At 39.8% G+C, this 19,282-nt stretch overlaps 1 protein-coding gene across 1 annotated transcript; it reads left to right on the top strand.

Annotated features, from left to right (window-relative positions):
* The first annotated feature begins 6,095 nt into the window (after positions 1-6,095).
* cdh26.1 (cadherin 26, tandem duplicate 1) lies at positions 6,096-19,102 on the top strand. The gene is made up of 19 exons (XM_076741687.1): positions 6,096-6,150; positions 10,149-10,205; positions 10,309-10,401; positions 10,519-10,674; positions 10,773-10,920; positions 11,206-11,378; positions 11,502-11,630; positions 11,718-11,903; positions 12,018-12,292; positions 13,042-13,187; positions 13,309-13,539; positions 13,625-13,846; positions 14,435-14,559; positions 14,697-14,771; positions 15,930-15,995; positions 16,902-16,985; positions 17,613-17,651; positions 17,825-17,896; positions 18,615-19,102. The coding sequence occupies exons 1-19, from the start codon at positions 6,124-6,126 to the stop codon at positions 18,831-18,833; spliced, it is 2,523 nt and encodes an 840-aa protein (XP_076597802.1). The 5' UTR covers positions 6,096-6,123; the 3' UTR covers positions 18,834-19,102.
* Positions 19,103-19,282: the final 180 nt, after the last annotated feature.

Genomic DNA, 19,282 nt, shown 5'->3' with positions numbered 1-19,282 from the left:
GATGTTACTGTGTGTTTTCCTCTGTTGTCTGTCTTTCACTCACTTACTTTTGGTTTCTCTTTCAGCTTTTCTCATACTGCCACATTCTGCAGCTGTCTCCCCACCATCTTCTAAACCTCTTTCTAACTAAGGCTTTGTTCACACCTGGCATTAATATGCGTCTTGGGCAATCTAATTACAAGTGGACAGCTCTAAGTATGTCAGTCCACAGCTGGAATTACAATGTGTCTCCACAGCGATCTCGAATGACCGCCAATGCTCAATATGCAAATAAACACGGCTCAACAATAGTAGCCAACACGTTTCTTACACAACGAAAGAAATAACTTGATGGATAACGTTTGCTGAATTTACAGGAAGGTTCAAATAACTAAGAATTTATTGTAGATATGGTTTCACAAAGTTAATAAAGTTTATCCTCATGCAACAACTCCATGGGCGACAAAGAAGGAGACGATATTGGTTACTGTGTTTATAAAATTTGATATGTTTACCATCAATAAAATGTTGTCTTCCTCCACAAATCTGGTGTTAATGGTTTCAATCAGTTGAAACAGCTGCTACCTGCTGGCAGCTAAGATGCACTTTTAGACACGATGTTGCCAACAGGCCAGTACAGCGGTGCTGAAAAAACTGATGTTTTTTACAAAGAAAGAAACAACCTAAAACATTGCATTTTATGCTGAATTTACAAGAAGACACAACTCTCAAAATTGCACAATTTTTAAAGGGAGTCATGTGATATTGTAGTTATGAGTTCAGTGGTGAGTAAATGAACCAAATGGAAATCAGACAGTGACCTTTGTGTGCAGTTTCAAAGAGGACGTTAGTTGAGTAGGTTGTCCTTCACTAAGGCACAGGACATATTCATGTAGACACTACTAAAAGAATCTGGCCATACGCAGCCCAGACCACCTCTGAATGTGGTCTGAGGGATCACATCTCAATACAACTTGGGTGCATTCACAACTGTAGTTAGAGCTGTGTAAACAGGGACAAAGTAGTCATTAATAAAATGTAACAAACAAAGGCCAAACATGCTGGCAACATTTTTCTGATATATTTTTTTCAAGTCACTCTTAAAACAAAACTCACATGTCCATGTATATTTTTGCTTGCTGTCATCATTTATTCTGTTCATACTGGGTATTATGATGAACATGAGGATATCCACACGTTTGAAGAGCAACATCACTCACACTGACATGACTTTACCACAGAAATTTTTCGGGCTAGTATGAACAAGAGAAATGATTACAGCAAGCAAAACCTGTTCCAAAGTTCATATGGGGACTTCATTATCAGGACCACGTTAAAAAATGGTGAACTTTAAAGCTGACATTTAACAAGCTCACGTTCATTCCTTCCGTGTTTTGTTTTTTTTTTTTTTTGTATGAACTGTAAACACTGCAGGTCTCTTACAGTGCAGTCTAGTACAAGTCTGTCTATTTACTGTTCGGAAATGAAGGTAACCAGTCCTTCACGAAATGCCGTGCGTTCAACTTGGGTGGAGGCTCGCGGCTTTACCCTTTGATTTCTTGTGATGATCATTCATTCTCTAAGACTGGTCAGACGCTTCAAACTCGATGCGTCATTTCACATTTGTTCCCGGTGTGGCAGGCTTGATTTTTTTAAGACCTGGTGACCACAATTTGCATAAAAATGTGAGATCTTTTCCGTTCATAAAACTCCTTCAAATATTCTTTGCTGCGTCCGAACTGCCAGTTGCACTCGCCATGCTGGGTGCCGTAAAACAGTCAATGACACTCACGTTCACATTCATTAGTTGCAAATGGATATGTTTGGTTCACCAAAAACACAAGCATGTTCAACTCAACTCGCTCTTTTAGCACGCTCAAGCCAACATTGCACATACCAAGAGTTGCTTAAAAAGCCCAACGTTGTGTTCACCCACACAATATTGTGCAAGGGAGAAACAAAATACCAGCACAGGGGAAATACAGTACTGATGTATATTCACTGCTGTTCCTCCGAGCTTCCTAGTTCTTCTAGTTTTACAAGTTTGCCCACAGACTGAATAAACTTAGCTTCAATCAGGAAGACTATCTTAATGCTATTCTTTTATTTACTCTGTCTGTCATTCACTCTCTCAGATAAAACAATCAGATTTTGCCGTCGCCACTGTTGGCTAATTATCTTGTTGCTGACAAACTTACAACTGTACCTTTCTCCGCTGCTGTCAGCTGTCATCTCTATGTTAGACCGATGCACCCCCCCTTTCACGCCCCATTCTTACTACATCCAGTGTCCATGGGTCATTCCACTGAGCTCATCAGAAGTCCTGCTCCACATCACATCCACCCAGACCTTCAGCCACTGCTCTTCACTCCCTCACTACCACCATCAGTGTCTAGACTCGATCGAGGAGGCAGCTCGGGGCATTATTACCCTCTTAATGATATCATGATGGGGTCTAATTACCAAAACAAATCACATATTTCTTCAACTTCCTCAACTTCAACTTGCGTATCAAATCTGTTAATTTACTCACTCTTTCAACTTCTTTTTCAATTAAACCTCTCCTGATTGAACTCTCAGTTTTCTCTGTCTCGATCTTCTTAGACACCAGGGCGGTCTTTGGCTGAATCTGCGCCTGATGTTATGAAAAGGACTGGTGTTCCCCGCAGAATGGTTAGTCTGCACTCAACTGCTGACAAGCTACAAGACACTGCACCGTGCCCTACATGGTTGGATTTTGTCATCCACTCTAAGACACAGCATTTCTCTTCATTATCCTCTTGGCAAAGAGCTTGCATATAGTCCCTTAATCACAGACTAGTGAGTCTAGACCCACTGTAATGAACTGGATATTTCTATGCTTTGACTAACAGACACAGATTTGAACTTGACAGACATACAGTTATCAAAACTCCAAAACACTGTAGGAAACATACTATGACATCTGTACCTAAACTTATGAAGCATCAATTCGAGGTTGGAAAGTTAACCACCTCCCCTGGCCTGAGGTGAGAGCTTTTTTTTTACAACCAATGGCAACGGCAGATTCTGCTGCCTACAGTGCCAAGTCCACATACCGTTCTGGTAGCTTGTTTAGAAAAATAAACTGTGGAGGAATCAGAAGCAGACTGAATGTTTGTGGACCTCTTTAGTCCTCTTGAATGGATAACAGCAAAACTACCAGTACCTACTAAGTACCTACTACATCACTATTCTTTTTGTGAGCCCCAAGTTAAAAACGTTTTCATCCACAAATTAGGCTCCTTCTGGCCCACCTTAACCAATTTCTAGGTTTTAGAGTTTCCAAATCCTGTATATCATCTCAATAAGGCATGTCTTCAGACCCTGCTCTGCTATCAAAGCGACTGAACACCAGTGTTATCAAGTTCATAAAGCCAGAGTCAACAATAGTTGACTTTCCAGTTCTACCACTTTGCTACAGCTCATTTTTCATCCATAAGAATAGCCCCAGTAAATCCCTCCCTTCTTCACCGAGGTCATCCAAGGTAAAAATGAAAATCTGCTTGATGACTAACCCAGCAAGTCACCTTAAAACTGGAGAGAGACCCCACAAGCTTTCACAGTACCTGGAAATAATGCTGCGATAGCAAGCACATACACGTAAGTGGTTCCTACAGAAGATTTGGATTGTTTAGTGCTGAATTCAAACGAACACATTATGCCTTCATACCCTAAGCTACTTATTCCCCACAATCCCTTTTGTTAGATAGTGGTAGGTCTGAAGTCAAATAATCATCACTGTCATCATAAGAGTGAACAAACTTGTGCTATATTAAGCAGCAAAATAAGTATTTTGTATGCTCAAGAGAGAGTGTGAAATGCCAGTAAGACACGGCATGAGGTCGGTTACTCTTAATCATTACAAACATCACATACCAGAACTAATGGCTCATGCTGAATAAAACGATTGCCTTCACAGGCAACCACACTCTGAAAGAGTGCAGTTATTGGTGCAATCAAAATGCGTGACAGAACAAATGAATTTTTATGTGACATGAAGTTTAATTATTAGGGTGGAGCTCCTGTTCATTTTACTGCCAAGAGTTTCATTTCAATGTCCACACAACAAAAGTTGAGTCAGTATGAAATAAAATCTTATCATATTCCCACAGTCAAGACACTAACAAGCAGAGCAGGTTTGATTTTGTCTGAGGAAACTACAACATCTGTGTTTCTATTCTCAGTATTTGTTTCAGATTAGAAACAAGATCGTATTAGAGTAGTTTATTTATACACACATGTCTATCATCAATGTGAGGAGATGGAAGTGGACTGGAATGACAATACAAATAATTATATGTATACTTTCTCTGAATACAATGTTTCTGAAGCCCCATCTGTAAAACTGTCAAACATGCCGTAGGACAGATCATGATGTACGACATCATGTCTGACATAGGTTCTCTCCCAGCAAGACATGGCTTCTGTGTGGCTTGTGTTCCTGTGTTGACACGAGTTCCCTCTGGGGGTTCTGGTTTTATACCGTAGACTCACTGCAAAAATTGCCCAGCAGTGAGAACATAATCATGTGTGTTCAGTGTGTTCTGCCTGCCCTCTGCCTCACAGCACACAGCCTCTGTGACCTTTGTGGGGAAATAAATAAAGGACCTGAGACACATGGTGATTTCTACACCTCAGTTTAACTAGATGAAATGAAACGAATGTAAATATTAAGAGATTAGCAATGGACGTGAAAATTAATATATAGTATTTGTATTGAAAATGAATCTTGCTTTGAGGTTTTCACCCACGAAGAATAAAAAAAAGGACAGAACTGCCGTCTGACTAAAAAAACCAGACTATCCAATGGAACGTAGCAGGTAAATTAGGCTGTGAGGCAGGCTATTTTTTCTTGGAACACATCTCCCTATTTGGATAAATTAATGTATTTATCAGCCAGCAAAAGTCAAGGAAGCACTCCTTGAGGGCATACCAAGCTACTTTTTTTGCATTTAGCTAATATTTCCCCTTAATTCATGACTATTAAAAACAAATATTTTTAATTACATACATTTGCAATAAGTACATGCCACATAATACTGTTTAACAATGGAGAATGTGTCATTTGTGGTAAAAGATTTAAAAAAAAAAATATGGGGTCAGATTAGAAAATGTTTGGAAAATAACTTATTCGAATCAGTTTACCCAAGAAGTGATAGGCGGAGGCAAATTGTTTTTTTTGGTTTTTTTTTACATTTCTTTGTTACATAAAGCACAACTTCCCTAGCTTGCATCTCTTGTTCAAATCCATCACGAACCACATTTATTTTCCGTTTAAGGTTCAGCCTATTCAAATACAGGTGTGCTCTTTTAATGACCACTATGCCAACTTCTTTAAGGCTGGGAACTGTTCCACCTACAGCTTTGTGCTATGATCTCTGACAGCAGCCATGCTCACCTTGAAAGACAACGCACAGACCAAGGCGCAAAAATCTCCCACTGAAATTTGCCTTTGGCGAGCTTGAAAGAATCAGGCTCATTACTTAGAGGATTAGATAATAGTTTTGTAATGTGTAAGTTAATCCTTTAAGTCCATCAATTTTAAGTGGTGTGTCATTAAGACAACACAATAGTAAATGACAATATATAGAGAGTATGTATGTGGAAAAGGACAAAACGACCGAATGTTTGTCACTGACAGCTGGTTTAATAAGTTTTTGAGTTACATACACTGTTACCCAGGATGACCTACGAAATTGAGCTCCATTTGCATGCTACGTAGGGCATATAAATAATATATGGTAACCTGAGCTACAGAGGTGGAGGGGTGTGCACCTGAGCCAAGCCCCGTTTCTCCGCACAGCCTGAAAGCCCAAACAAAGTTCCCTACATTACTGTGCATTCACTCACAAAAAAATCTATTTTGATGTAGAAGCAAATAAACAGATAAATGTACATAAAGCACAGTTCCAACTGGTCCCGTCCCACACACACACGGTATGTACAAACACACCTGAAATCGTTCATGACTGCGTGTATGAACAAACAGGTCTTTGTTAGTTGGAAAGTCAGCAAGCCTGCTGCCTGCAGGCATTGTGGGCTGTCTTCTGCGCACTCTTATTCGAGCCGCCTTTGACTCTTTTGAAGTACTCGTGTAGAGGATATCAAGCAGAACGGAGCACGATGAGGACCATTCCCCTGATTCTGATGGTAGGGTGAAATTCTGAATTATCTACAGTTACTTATGATTATATAACTTATTATATATAAAAGTGTTTAAACAAGCAAAAATGTGATAGTGAACATGAAAACAAACTGAATTTGGTTATGTATATTACAAAACATTTGCTTTGGAGAGTTGTGTGGCTTGTGATTGCTTGTAAATTTGGAAATAACAGCATAGATTTTCCACATGCATAGAACATCTATTTGCTGCTATTCTATCAGTTAAAACGTTCATGAGATCATCAAGCAAAACCATTATATTATGGAAATACAGGTTGTGGACCACCTTAATAAGCTTAACAAAAGTACAAATTTTAAACAGATATGATTCCTCAAAAATCCCAGTTTACAGCTCAATTCAATGGAACATATGTGAGGTCTCAGCTGAATAATTTTCTCCCGGCACCTCAGTTAATTAACTTGGACATTTAGGCGTGCAGATGTTACACTCCGTGTAATACAAAACATCAACCACAAAGGTAGATGTGAATACACACCCATTCTAATGAGATGCTGGCTCACAGATAGACATCAAGGAAAAGATGCGTACACCATGTTTATGATGGTTATTCTGGTTGCAGACCTCTGAATCACTGCCAACATCTCCATTTTTTGCAAACATTCAAATAAACCACAACCAAATTACTTTCAGTATGATTATCAGGCAACATGGTGTTTGCCTTGAAATGTCTTCCCTTCAGAGGAATGTGTCCTAAAACCAGATGAGTTTCTTAAACTTCTGTTTGCCACAGATTTTATTTCCTGTGATAAAGTACATTTTTGTTGAATGATTCCTGTTGCGTTGCAGGTTAGCCTACAAAATACATCATCCCTGCAGAGCTCTATACACTGTATGCTGTATATCGGTCAGATGATTGGTAGCTTTTATCCAGAAGAAGCCAAATCTGTTGAAACACTGATATAAACAATTTAGAAAATGGCGTCTATGATCCATGACACCCCTGGTTGACGTCTGGCTGGAGATCTTTTCTGAATGTCGTTCTCCATCTCTCTCTCCATTCATTTCCTGTCACATCTCTACTGTCAGTCATCAGAAAGAAAACATTAAATTAAGTATAGCTAACATCAAGAAACACAACAGTCACCTCACTAATAGTTAAAACTATGAACCAGCACAAAAATGACAATTACCAGTATAAACTACCATGTTCTGAAGAGACACACTACAAACACTACTGTACAAACACTAATGTTAGAAATCACCATATGCATTTTTGAATGTAAAACAGCAAATAAATCATAAATAAATCTGGACCATCACTGTAGCCCCAGTTTTCAGCAAACTTGGTACAAATATTCAGTGTCTTTTATTGTGCATAAACCTACTGACGGGAAAATAGTCATGACACAGAAATTAACGTTTTAGGTTTCAGTTACACCCATGGGACACAGCTAAGATGCAGACAGCTGCATTGATTAAAATGAGTGTGAGACATGGGAATAGGAAAAATGTGTCTGATAAATTCAGTCAGCAAAATACCTGTCAAAACCAATCATATGGTAAGATAACATTGTCATGGATATGCTTTGCTATTTAAGTCGTGTTAGATTTTCCATTGTAACTTACATAATTTCTATAATAGGGATGAATACATCTTTACTGCTTGTCTGTAATACTGATATCAAGGTCTCATAAAAATCCTAATTGGTGTGATTTTCTCAGTGCTACGTTAAATCTAAATCCCTAAACTCTCTACCAGGGAAACAGCATGCAGCATCGCCTTTCATGGAGTATCAAGCCAGGGTCTCAGGGCCTGTTTGGGCCATGTACTTGCGAAAGTGCATATCTTTCCTGACGAAAGCGAAACTGGAAAACTATCCAGGAACACCCGTTTGAATTTATCCAGCCTGAGGTCTTTGGAGTTACACTACTTAATTCTCCGAGATGAGGGTCGGGAGACAGGCTGCTAATAGATACGTAACTGTCATCTGGTTCTCAGGTCGCTGCGGGTGGCAAAAATCTGGCAGTAGTGGAGGAGTAGTGACACAGTGGTGGATGCATTTATCCATGCTCCATTTTCTTGCTTAATGGTAACATTAACCCTAGTTGCCATTTCATTACTGGAATCCACAAAACTGCTAGTGGTAGCTGATTCTTAGGCCCTGTATACACGACAACGCTCGCAGGTGAAAACGACAAAATATTTTATCGGATGTGCCTTTCGTTTAGACGGCAACAGCCTTTTTGGGGCTTAAAAACGCAAAAAAGTGAAACCCCCCTCCAGAGTGGAAATCTTTAAAATATTCCACCGTCGCGTTCCCGTTTAAAGGGTAAAAACACAAAAGTGTGCTCCGATTTGCTAGAGCCCTTACAGATGGCGTCTTTCTGGTGTGGATATGTCTTCCCTCCAGGTACAGGATACTGTTGAAGAAATTCGGTCCATATGTCTATATATTTGGACTGGCAGGACTCCCAGTCCACGCCCTCTTGTGCATTTGTGGCTTTATAATCTAAAGTTGTTTGGAGCAATAACTGCACCTCCTTCTGTCCAGACAAAACTGTCCATTTTTACTCGCTTTTTCGCCATGTTTTGGTTTCGCGTTACTAGGGAGAGAAGTAGAAGGAAGGTTCTACGCAGGCACACAGACTTCGTGGTGTTGTTTCACACTACCACCTAGCCGCTTGGCGTGCATACAACATGGAATTCCATTAGACATTCTCTGATTCCACACACTTTTGCATCACCACATGCATGCAGATTTCCCCCCAAAAACGCTCGTCTAAACGCGGAATAAAAAGTGAGAATGCAACACCACTTTTGCGTTTTCTGTTCAGATCGTTTCTGTGTAAACGTAGCCTCAGTGTAGCTGCACCTGCCGAGTAACCATCTTCATTAGGTGAGCTTTTCTTGTCGGTAAACCACTTTCTTAAATCCACTTCCACAGAGAAAAACAATTGCTAATATTTAAACCAAGCTGGCAGACGCTGGCTAAAGTGAAGTCTCATACTGACGTTAAAAAAACACGCAAAACTCTCAAGAAATTGGACATCAGTCACAGTGTTACACACAATTCAATAGCAGTCTAGCAGATCATGAGCAGAGGGTGTAGTTATTAAATATTATTATTATTCTCATTATTATTATTATTATTATATGTCATCAGAAACAGAACCAATTCTTTCGTACTTTCATTCTACAATAAGCAAGTGATACTTCTTACTCCAATTTGCAAGACAGTTGAATACAATCTAACAACAACAGTAATGATAATAATATATCACAACCAAAATATATATATTATATAATAACAATAATAATGCTGATTTCTCCTGAGAGGGCAAAAATTCCTGGATTGGCAGATGTGGGAAATATTTTAACCCATTTCTTCTTATTCATATATATATGGTGAGGTTGAATTATTTATTTTTTTGATACTGTTAAGTGTGCCTTAGAATGGTGTATGTTATCGAGTGGTGCTGAACTATGTTTGACATCAATATCCATGAACATATCAGTCACAGAGAAATGTAAGGACAATACATTTTCAAAGGGCAGTGAAAAGCACCGAAAAATACCAAGACAGATGAAGAGGTGAAAACGATGAGTGTTGTATGTTTAAGCTCCATGACAGGAAGAGTTAGTCAGAGTACAACTGTGTGGTATTTTTTGTGTCTGATTCAGTTGCTCCCTGGGTCCAGCTCAGTATTGTTCTACGAACTTTAAGGCAATAAGACCTATTTTACACTAAACTTTGAAGATGGTTGGTGCTTATGGCATTTACAAACCGTGTGGCTATCAGTCTGAATCCATCTGGCCCTGGTGAAGATTTCTATTTCACACAGGGTTGGCCTCCCAGGGCAAGCCCAAAACACTTGTACTCTCCTCATAGCACACGTGCTCAGAGGTTAATCAAGGGAAATGGTTGGTTGCTCGGGAATCTTCCCACAGTCTATGAATTGGAAAGTTGCCTGTACATGTGGAGGTGAGAGTATCACTAAACACTTTTTTCTGTTGTTGTAGGTTGCATTAACAGCCCTGGCAGAGCTTCAAACAGGCAACATAGAGCTTTCCAAACGGGTAACTGTTTCATCTTTGGAACTACAAATCTTCTGCCAAAATGTTTTGCTCTGTGCAGAAATTCTAATAATTGTGTGTTTGATCTACATTCTGGGTTAAACAGGAGCTTTTGGTGCGTTCCAAGAGAAGGTGGGTTTTGTCTACAATTGAATTAAAAGAGGAAGATCCTGGACCATACCCCATAACGGTTTCACAGGTGACATCAATTTGTAAATGAAATTACCAATCAGTGTGGTCAGTGCGGCAGTTCAATATCCTCACTGGGCCAAACATGCAAACGACAACAGCTGAATGGTTTGTGTCTTGACACTAGATGTTTAATAACATGTCGGGGAAGGACCACGAGTTTCGTATAAGTGGAATGGGCGTGGATAAAGACCCGAAAGGTGTATTCTACATCGATCCAGACAACGGAACGGTCTTTGCCCGGCACAAAATTGACAGAGAGATATACGACAAACCCTTCCATGTGAGCTCATTCTACATTACCAACCCCTGATGATAAATACATCTTACATGGATTTTTACTGATTAGAAATAATCTTATACGAGTCCCTTTACCCACAGATCAAGTTTGATATCTATAACAAATGGACCCATGAACCACTGGACAAGGAACTATCTTTTGATATAGAAATAAAGGACATCAATGACAATGTGCCTAGATTTCTTAAACCTCAAGTAACAATCAATGTGAAGGAAAATAAGCCATTGGGTGAGTATACAATTGCATAAATGACTCTTAGATTATAAATATTGTCTGCTTGCCGTCACTGAGTAACCCACATCAAAGAAATGAAAATAGTGATGAGGCTATAGAGGAGTGATCATGAAGTCTACAGGGTCAAACAGGGTCATAAAAACAATCATTTCAAACCTAGGCTGCATCTTTCATCCTGTCTCCTGTAGTTATACTGTGTACTTTTTCTCCCATTCCCTACTTCCTGCTTTTCTCTAACATAGGATGTCTCCTTTTCTTCATTTCCTCTATTTCTTGAAGGGGACTTGCTGGGGCAGATGCAGGCCATAGACAGCGATCAGGGGAACACAAGTAATTCTAAAATCACCATCAGTAAGATTTCACAGGACCCACCAGAGCCCAAGATTGAGGTGAACCAGATGCCCAACAGCGCAATAGCCCAACTCTCTCTTCAAGGATGTTTTGACTATGATGTAAGGCTCAGTGACTTACTGTATCCACATGAGTGGGCTACTGCAAGTGCATGGACACACGCACATACTGTCAATCCACTTTATCAATATGATATCTAATTTTTTTTTATGTATGTGTTTCAGAAAACAAAGCAGTATAAAATTATTATTCAAGCAAAAGATCATGGAAACCCGCCCCTTTCCTCCACTGGTGAAATTACTCTCAATATCATTGATGCAAACACTTATCCACCAAGGTTTAAGGGCAGAGAGGCAAGACTTTTTATTATCATCACTATTATCAAAGTTTCCTTTTAGACTGGTGCATGATGTTAAAGATGAACTGTTCTGCCTGTCCAGTACAAAGGTGCAGTGAATGAATCAGTCACCCAAGACAATGTTTTGAGAGTTGCGGTAGAGGACAAAGACACGCCTCACACTCCTGGTTGGCGTGCCAAATACTATTTCATTAAAGGGAATGAGGGCGGAAACTACAAAATTGAAACTGACCCCGTCACTAATGAGGGTATTCTGAGTGTCATCAAGGTAATTCTGCTTTTCTCACGCTAATAGATTTTTCATTCATTTACAGTGGGCTAAGGTCATTTATCATAAACAGCAGCTGCACTACGCTAACCTAAACTTGTGTGTTTCCTCCAGGGAAAGGACTATGAGAGAACAACTAATACCACCCTGCAGATTGGAGTAGAGAATGAGGAACCCCTCTGGGTTTGTAAAGGTAAATCACCTGATGACACAGGCAAACAGCCACCTGGCGATTCAGTCAAGATCACAATGAAAGTGATTGATGTCAATGACCCACCCGAGTTCAAGAGCAATCCAGCTAACGTGTACCAGAAGGAAGAAGAGAAGCCTGGAAAGGTGCTGCACACTCCAAAGGTTCATGATGTCGACTCTAACGTAACCCACATCAGGTTGGTATATACATAATGTATGTCTGGTGAGCTTACTGCCACACACACACACACACACACACACACACACACACACAGTAACTCCATCTCATGTGTTGACCCTGGACCTATGACATTTTCAAAGCAGGTGTTTGACACTGTGTCATGTCCTGGAGATTATAACATACATCTTTTCAAACATGGGCATCTTCCCAGATGCCTCCAAAGCCATTGTTGTAAAACCCCTCCTACTGAAACTCAACCTAGACTGTAACGCACTAACCAACTATAATCCCATATCCAGCCTTCTACTCATCAGTAAGCTACTGGCAAAGATAGTTTCAGTGAATATTAATTTCTTTTTTAAAGAAAACATGATCATGAATGAATTTCAGTCAGGCTTTAGAACATAACACAGAATAGGATACCATCTTCTTTTACATTAACTTACTATCCTTGTTTTTATGTTTATTCTGGGTTAGGGTTAGGGTTACGTCTTTTTCAATTTGAGGCACTGTATCACTGTGTGTATGTAATTACTTTATTGTTAAGCACTTTGAGTTGCATTTCTTGTGTGAAAGGTGCTATACAAATAAAGTTAATTATTATTTTTTTCATTACATTTTCACCCCATGTGACCTTAAGCTTGAAATTGTCACAAGGGTCCATTTTGATTAGCAACAAACAACAACACCACATTTGGTTTCCTGCTATTTAGTGTTTTCATTTGATATGTTCTGCTTTACTTCCAACTCTCCTGATGTGATTAGGTATGTGCTACTAAGAGATCCAGCTAACTGGGTGACCATTGATAAGAAAACGGGACAGATCACATCAACTAAGACGATGGACAGAGAGTCACCCTTTCTTAATGGCTCAAGCTTTTACACAGTCCTCATCGGTGCCATAGATGATGGTATGAAATAGTTCTACTGTATATTCTAATCAAGCATATGCTGGATAATGTGTAAATTAAGTAATCTAAATGCCTATTATCAATGATGTATTTTTTTCCTCCCTTTGCTATGGTTACCAAGGTGAGCCTCCGGCCACAGGTACAGGCACTATCCTGATCCACCTGAGGGATATCAATGACAATAGGCCTCAGCTGGTCAACAAAGGTGTCATTATGTGTGGAAACAAGGTTAACAAGGTCAAGGTGCAGGCCAACGATACAGACGTCCATCCTTTCAGCGGGCCTTTCTCCTTCTCCCTGGGGGGTGATGGCAAAACTCTTAAAGAGCAATGGAAACTAGATCCTTCCTTTGGTTAGCACATATCTTTATACCTCCCTCACAAATAAGGGTTCCAATCGAAGAGCCACTTGACACCTCTCTTTAAATCCTTCAACAGGTCAGGAAGCTGGGCTTGTTAGCCGGAAGACACTGCCTTTTGGTAAGTACTTAGTGCCCTTGGAGATTCGGGACCAACAGAATATGGCTGGAAAAGATACTTTGGAAGTGACGGTGTGTGACTGCGGAGACAAGGAGGTTTGCCGTGACAAAAAGCCAAAATCATCAGGCCTAGGAGCAGCTTGCATTGGACTGATCTTTGCAGGACTCCTTTTATTTTTGTGTGAGTATGGCAATCAGTGGCAATATTGGAAAAAAAATAAAAAAATAAAAAAATCTCAGTCAGATCAAAATAATTCCATCCTCATGATTTTGTCTCCAGGGATTCAACAAAGTTTGTGGATTGGAGTTGCGGATTGCAACATATTGCAACTTCTGCTGGTCTTGTACTCGTGTTGATATGCATGTAATTGCACTCCTGTATATGACCTACCACTTCAATTAAAAAAAGGAAAGAAAAATTTGATCAGGGAAGTTTCATTGAGAGCAAGGCTGTCTTTTCCAGGAACGCCCCAATCATAGTCAAACAGTTACACACATTCACACCTGGAAGTTCCTCAGTGCAACCACAGTCTTGTCCAGCTTCACTGGAGTATCAGGGAGTTAAAGGCCTTGCTCATGGGCAGCTCATTGGTGGTAATTAGGAAGAAGCAAGTGCTGTTCTTTCACTTTCCGCACCCTGCCCTATCTTACAGATTAGGGGACCTTCCCCAATTTAGGCCACCATTGCCCCTGGCAATTATGTGACAGTTTGTTGAAAATGCCAACATGTACACTCTGTTCTCAGTGTTTTTTTTATGTCTGTCTACAGTGCTGCTACTCATCTTTACGTGTCAGTGTGGAGGGAAGGAGTTCAAGCACATCCCCATTGTGGAGGATGAGGGCAACCAGACCCTAATCAAGTACAACCACGAAGGAGGGGGCGCCGAATGCAAGGTGGCATTGGTTGTGTTGTGTGTTCAAAAGACAGTGACAGTATGCTATGCTACTTCACCAATCACTCTGTGTTACCTATGTTGCGCTATGTTTTGTTTGTACCCTATTTATTTTTTTCCATCTCTCTTCTCTGCCAGGCTGAACCCACTCTGCTCCTGACACCGACAAACAATGTGGCTGTCACAGACGGCATAAAACGGGGCACCAAGCAGGTACTCCCCCTCTCCCCTCTCAGCCTCTCAGTCCCCTTTTTGTGGTTGACTTTTTCAAGGACAGGACTGTTGTGTCAGTGTGGGCGGAATTTAATTTTAAAAGGCTTCAGTAAGAAAGTAAAGATAGTTCCTAATCCTGCTGAAAAATGAGTGACGGCTATAATCCAGAGACTTTACCTTTCTTTCCCTACCTACCTGAGGTGAAGACAGACAGGGACGAGACACAAGACTATTGGAATAAAACTAGTAGATCATATGGTGAACTTAAAGAGTAGCGTGACAAACTATAAAACAATCTTGGATTGCATGGAGCACCAGCAAAGGGAAACTACTTGATCTACTTTGGCTACACTGATCAGATTTACTGCAGGAAACTGCAAGGTACTGAAGTAACCTTTGACTGTCAGATAAAGGTTTTGCGGTACACCAGCAGACACATAAGTTGCAATGCAATGTATGTAATGATAAAAACAGTTCTCTGTTCAAATATTTGATGAAATGCTTTGCTAATTGTTTCAAATATTTTTATTGTAAAGAGTGGCATTATGATACATGGCAGCCAGAAAAACATTTTCTCTTCATTTTTATCACAGACAGTGTGAACAACAGTGAGGAGGGCTACTCATCATATGTTTTTTTTTTTTTTTTTAAATAATCCTCACATTATAAAGTGGAAACAGAACATAAATGGAAAGAAAATAAATAAATAAATGAATACATTGCCGCAACCCTGAAAGGGACAGGCGGTATAGAAGATGAATGAATGAATGAATACATTGGAAAAAAAAAAAAAAAAACCTGATCCACCCATCCTCCCACTCAGGCTTTCAACCCTTGCCTGGAGTGTTACCTAATGTTACGCATAGTGTAGTTCATATACAGGATTTGAATTAGTTTAGCCTTTCAAATAGGGTGCCAGTGTTTGACAGTGGGCACTTCTTTCTTCCTCCAAAAAAGAAGAATGAGCCTTTTAGCAGTGAGAAGTCCATGAGATAATAGGCATTGCTGAGCTACCTGTAGTCTCCTTGTGCCTACCAATACTCCTAAAGTGATTAGTACTGGGTCTGGTTCTATGCTTTGCTAATTGGCACAGACAAAAATACAATGCCATTTTTACTGGTTGTAAGGTTGCTTTAATAATTTGCTCTGTCCAACCAGATGTCTCAAAATGCTCCAGTGATGGTCCAGGACATGGATGCATACAACAGCCCAGTGCTCACCACGGTGAGTGACAGGTCTTTAAATAGTCGCCTTTGTGTGTTTGGAAATCCACAACACAAAGAACTAGGATAATATCTATCTATCTATCTATCTATCTATCTGCCTTCATATTTGATTTTCTCCAAAGGAAACTTGGTTTTCCCAATAGAGGACAGGGTAAGCTTGTGTGATTTGACCAAGACTCAAGGCACACAATGTTTCCATCTAGTGGTGGCTGTATTCTTAAATACATTCCCATTAAGTGTTAGGATCACGGTAACCGACTAAGCACTAGTTTTATACATTTATATGTATGTGTATCCAAGTATGCATGCACATATACATATAAACATACATATAGATACAAGTAAACATATATAATCTATTCAGGAATCAGACAATCGATTAGGAATCGTAAGAAAAAAAAAGTCACAACACTTCCAGGTCCAGAGGTCCAGTTGGATTTAGTGACACTGATCGGTGAGATTGCAGCTTGCAACCAACTGAACACCCCTTTGCTTGCCTTCCCCTATGGTGACCACAAATTCACACAAAAAAGAAGCAAAAAACATGAAAGGTTCTCTCTGGAGCAAGTGTTTGGTTTATCATGGTGGACTCCATATAGAGCTAATTTTAAGGTAATGAAAACACAAGGATTTTTATTTTCAGTTGACTATACACTAATGAAAACATAATTGTGAATATATTACATTTTTGCCATTCCCCCCGTTACATCCTACACACTGGACCTTTACATGAATCAACTTTTTCCCCACCCCTTATTGAAATGATGATTTCCAAACAATAAATTAACTTATAGTGTTTAGTGGTGTGTACAGAAATGATCTAAAAATATGTAGGTGGTAATAGGCAGGGTCTGTCACTGACCTTTACTGTACTCCTCCGTCCTAATTTAACCTTCTTGTATAGCCTCTACAGATGAACTCAGACATGACCACACTGGGCACGCAGCGCCAAAGAGACACATTCAGAGGCCCAACAGGGCAGACCATGGTGAGTGACTACAGCTGTCGTTAATACCTGCCTTTACTCCCATGTGTGATCACATGGCATCTGTCTGATCCATTGCTAATAGGTGTGTTGTGAAGAGAGTCTACACATGCCATCTTAAATCCACAAGATGGCGCCACAACCTGGATTTTAATGCTACATGAGTAACACCTGTCATCTTCCTTCTGCGTTGCACAAACACACATACTGAGTACAGGCAGGATGTTTATCGTCTATTAGTTGACATGATATCTCAAAAACTAAGAAATAATTAGTTTTTGATATATTGGGATCCATGGGTAGATGTCCTAAAACCCTTCAGAGAAAGCTAACAAAGAGCATTCAGAACATCCTTGCATATTCCTTATGATATCCTTTATCTACTTGAATTGTATTTTCATGTTCACACATAAACATACTTAAACCTACACATGTACATGATTTGCAGCTCTGTTGAATTTTGTGGCATTATACTGAGAGGTGTTTTTAATTTTGTCTAGCCTTAAAAAAAAGCTTTCCAGCATGCTTTCACTGAGTGCTTCCAGTTAGAAAAAACACAAACACAGAGTCCATCAGATAAGGTCAAGTGAGGGTAGCTAAGACTAACTTTGTTGATTTCCTTAATTTCAGTACTCTACATGGACCACGAACAGAACCAACACCTACCAGGTAAGCAGCGGTCTTCAGTGAATTAGTATGTTTTAATAAGTAGGTAAAGTATAAACCTCTTTCATTACACTGTATTCACATTCTAATGCATATATAGTACAATAATTAAGCATTAGGAAGCCCATTATATTATTCTGGCAATGAGAGCTCACAATCCTACTCTCTGTGAACAGGGAGGCTCATCAAGGTACAACCGCTCCATCAGTCTGCGGTCAAATCAACACATTGCAGATCACATCGACAGGGTAAGAGAGTTTGTTTCACATCAAGACAATTGCATGGTAGCTCCCTGGCATCGGTGTCTGAGTGTCTGTTTGAAATGTAGACATTAAACAGCAGCCATTTTACTGACTCGCTGCACAGGCCACAATCCTCCTGTAACAAATGGGACTGAATTAAAGTTCAGCAATGCTAATATACAGATTATCAATGAAAACAAAATCTCTATAATGTCTGCCACTGCTACATTAACGCTAAGTTACAATATGTAATAGTTTTAGTTTAAAACTTTCCAAAATGAACAACACAATGTTGAGTTTTGACGTTATGTTCAATATGTCTATGTATTCTGTTGGAGAGGAAGAAGCTGAAGCTAGCATACTATCCCGCTAGCCTGGATGGCCAATTCTTAATATACTGCATCTTCAAGCAATGAAAGAAGCAGTTAAGTGGCATAAATATAACATTATATATCCAGGCTGAACGTCTTTTTAGATGTATTTTGGTATGACCTGTTATTGGGTGTGGTCGTGGGTGTGCATATGTACATATGGAGGGTGGGAGCGATGGGTTTTCTGTTTTTATGTTTTCCTTTATAATGTTTTTAGCTGCTGTAAAGCACTTTGTGTTGCATTTTATCGTGTATGAAAAGTGCTATATACATAAAGATTGATTTGATTTTGATTTGATTGACAAAATGACCCAGAGAATTTTTTTTTTTTTTTTAACTCCTCAATCCCACAGAGACTGTACATGATTGATGGAAACCATGCAGACCACCCAGTATACCGACCCTGCGAGTATGCCTACGAGGGACAGGGCAGTAAATGTCAGTCACTGGATGGGCTGTCACTCAGCAATCTCGGAGACGATTTGAATTTTCTGAATGATTTGGGGCCAAAGTTCAAGACCTTGGGAGGCATCTGTCAGGAGTCAATCAAATTAAAAAAAACACAGCTTTAAAGGGCACCGCTGGGCTGGGATGATTATATCAACCGAGTTGCTCTTCACTCCAAGTTTGACATTGTGATTTGGGACTGATCTGACTGTCTTTGGAAAGAAGATATGCCACGTTTGGATTTTATACTTCACACATCTCACATATAGAACCAGATGTACAATATCTGGCTCTGGCTCTCAAGTATTTAGAGCTGGTCATGATTGCATATTGGTATCTATTCACAACACAGGGATTACATAGTAGAGGTTGTATTTTGCTTGCTTGAAGATGGAATTAATGCACTGCACAAACTGCCATGCTCTGGTGACTTTGAACGGGAAGTTCTGACAGTCACTGGGTGTGTTTGCTTGTTTTTTTGTTTGTGTGACTGCTGCCATGTCTCAGTGCTTTCAACAGCTCGGGCGGACTTGGGGCGGGTTTTCATGGCAGTATTATTTTGATATTTGAAACT

This window comes from Chaetodon auriga, chromosome 10 (assembly GCF_051107435.1).
Source record: "Chaetodon auriga isolate fChaAug3 chromosome 10, fChaAug3.hap1, whole genome shotgun sequence".
Taxonomy (NCBI): domain Eukaryota; kingdom Metazoa; phylum Chordata; class Actinopteri; order Chaetodontiformes; family Chaetodontidae; genus Chaetodon; species Chaetodon auriga.
This window is presented reverse-complemented; position numbering and strand designations above follow the sequence as displayed.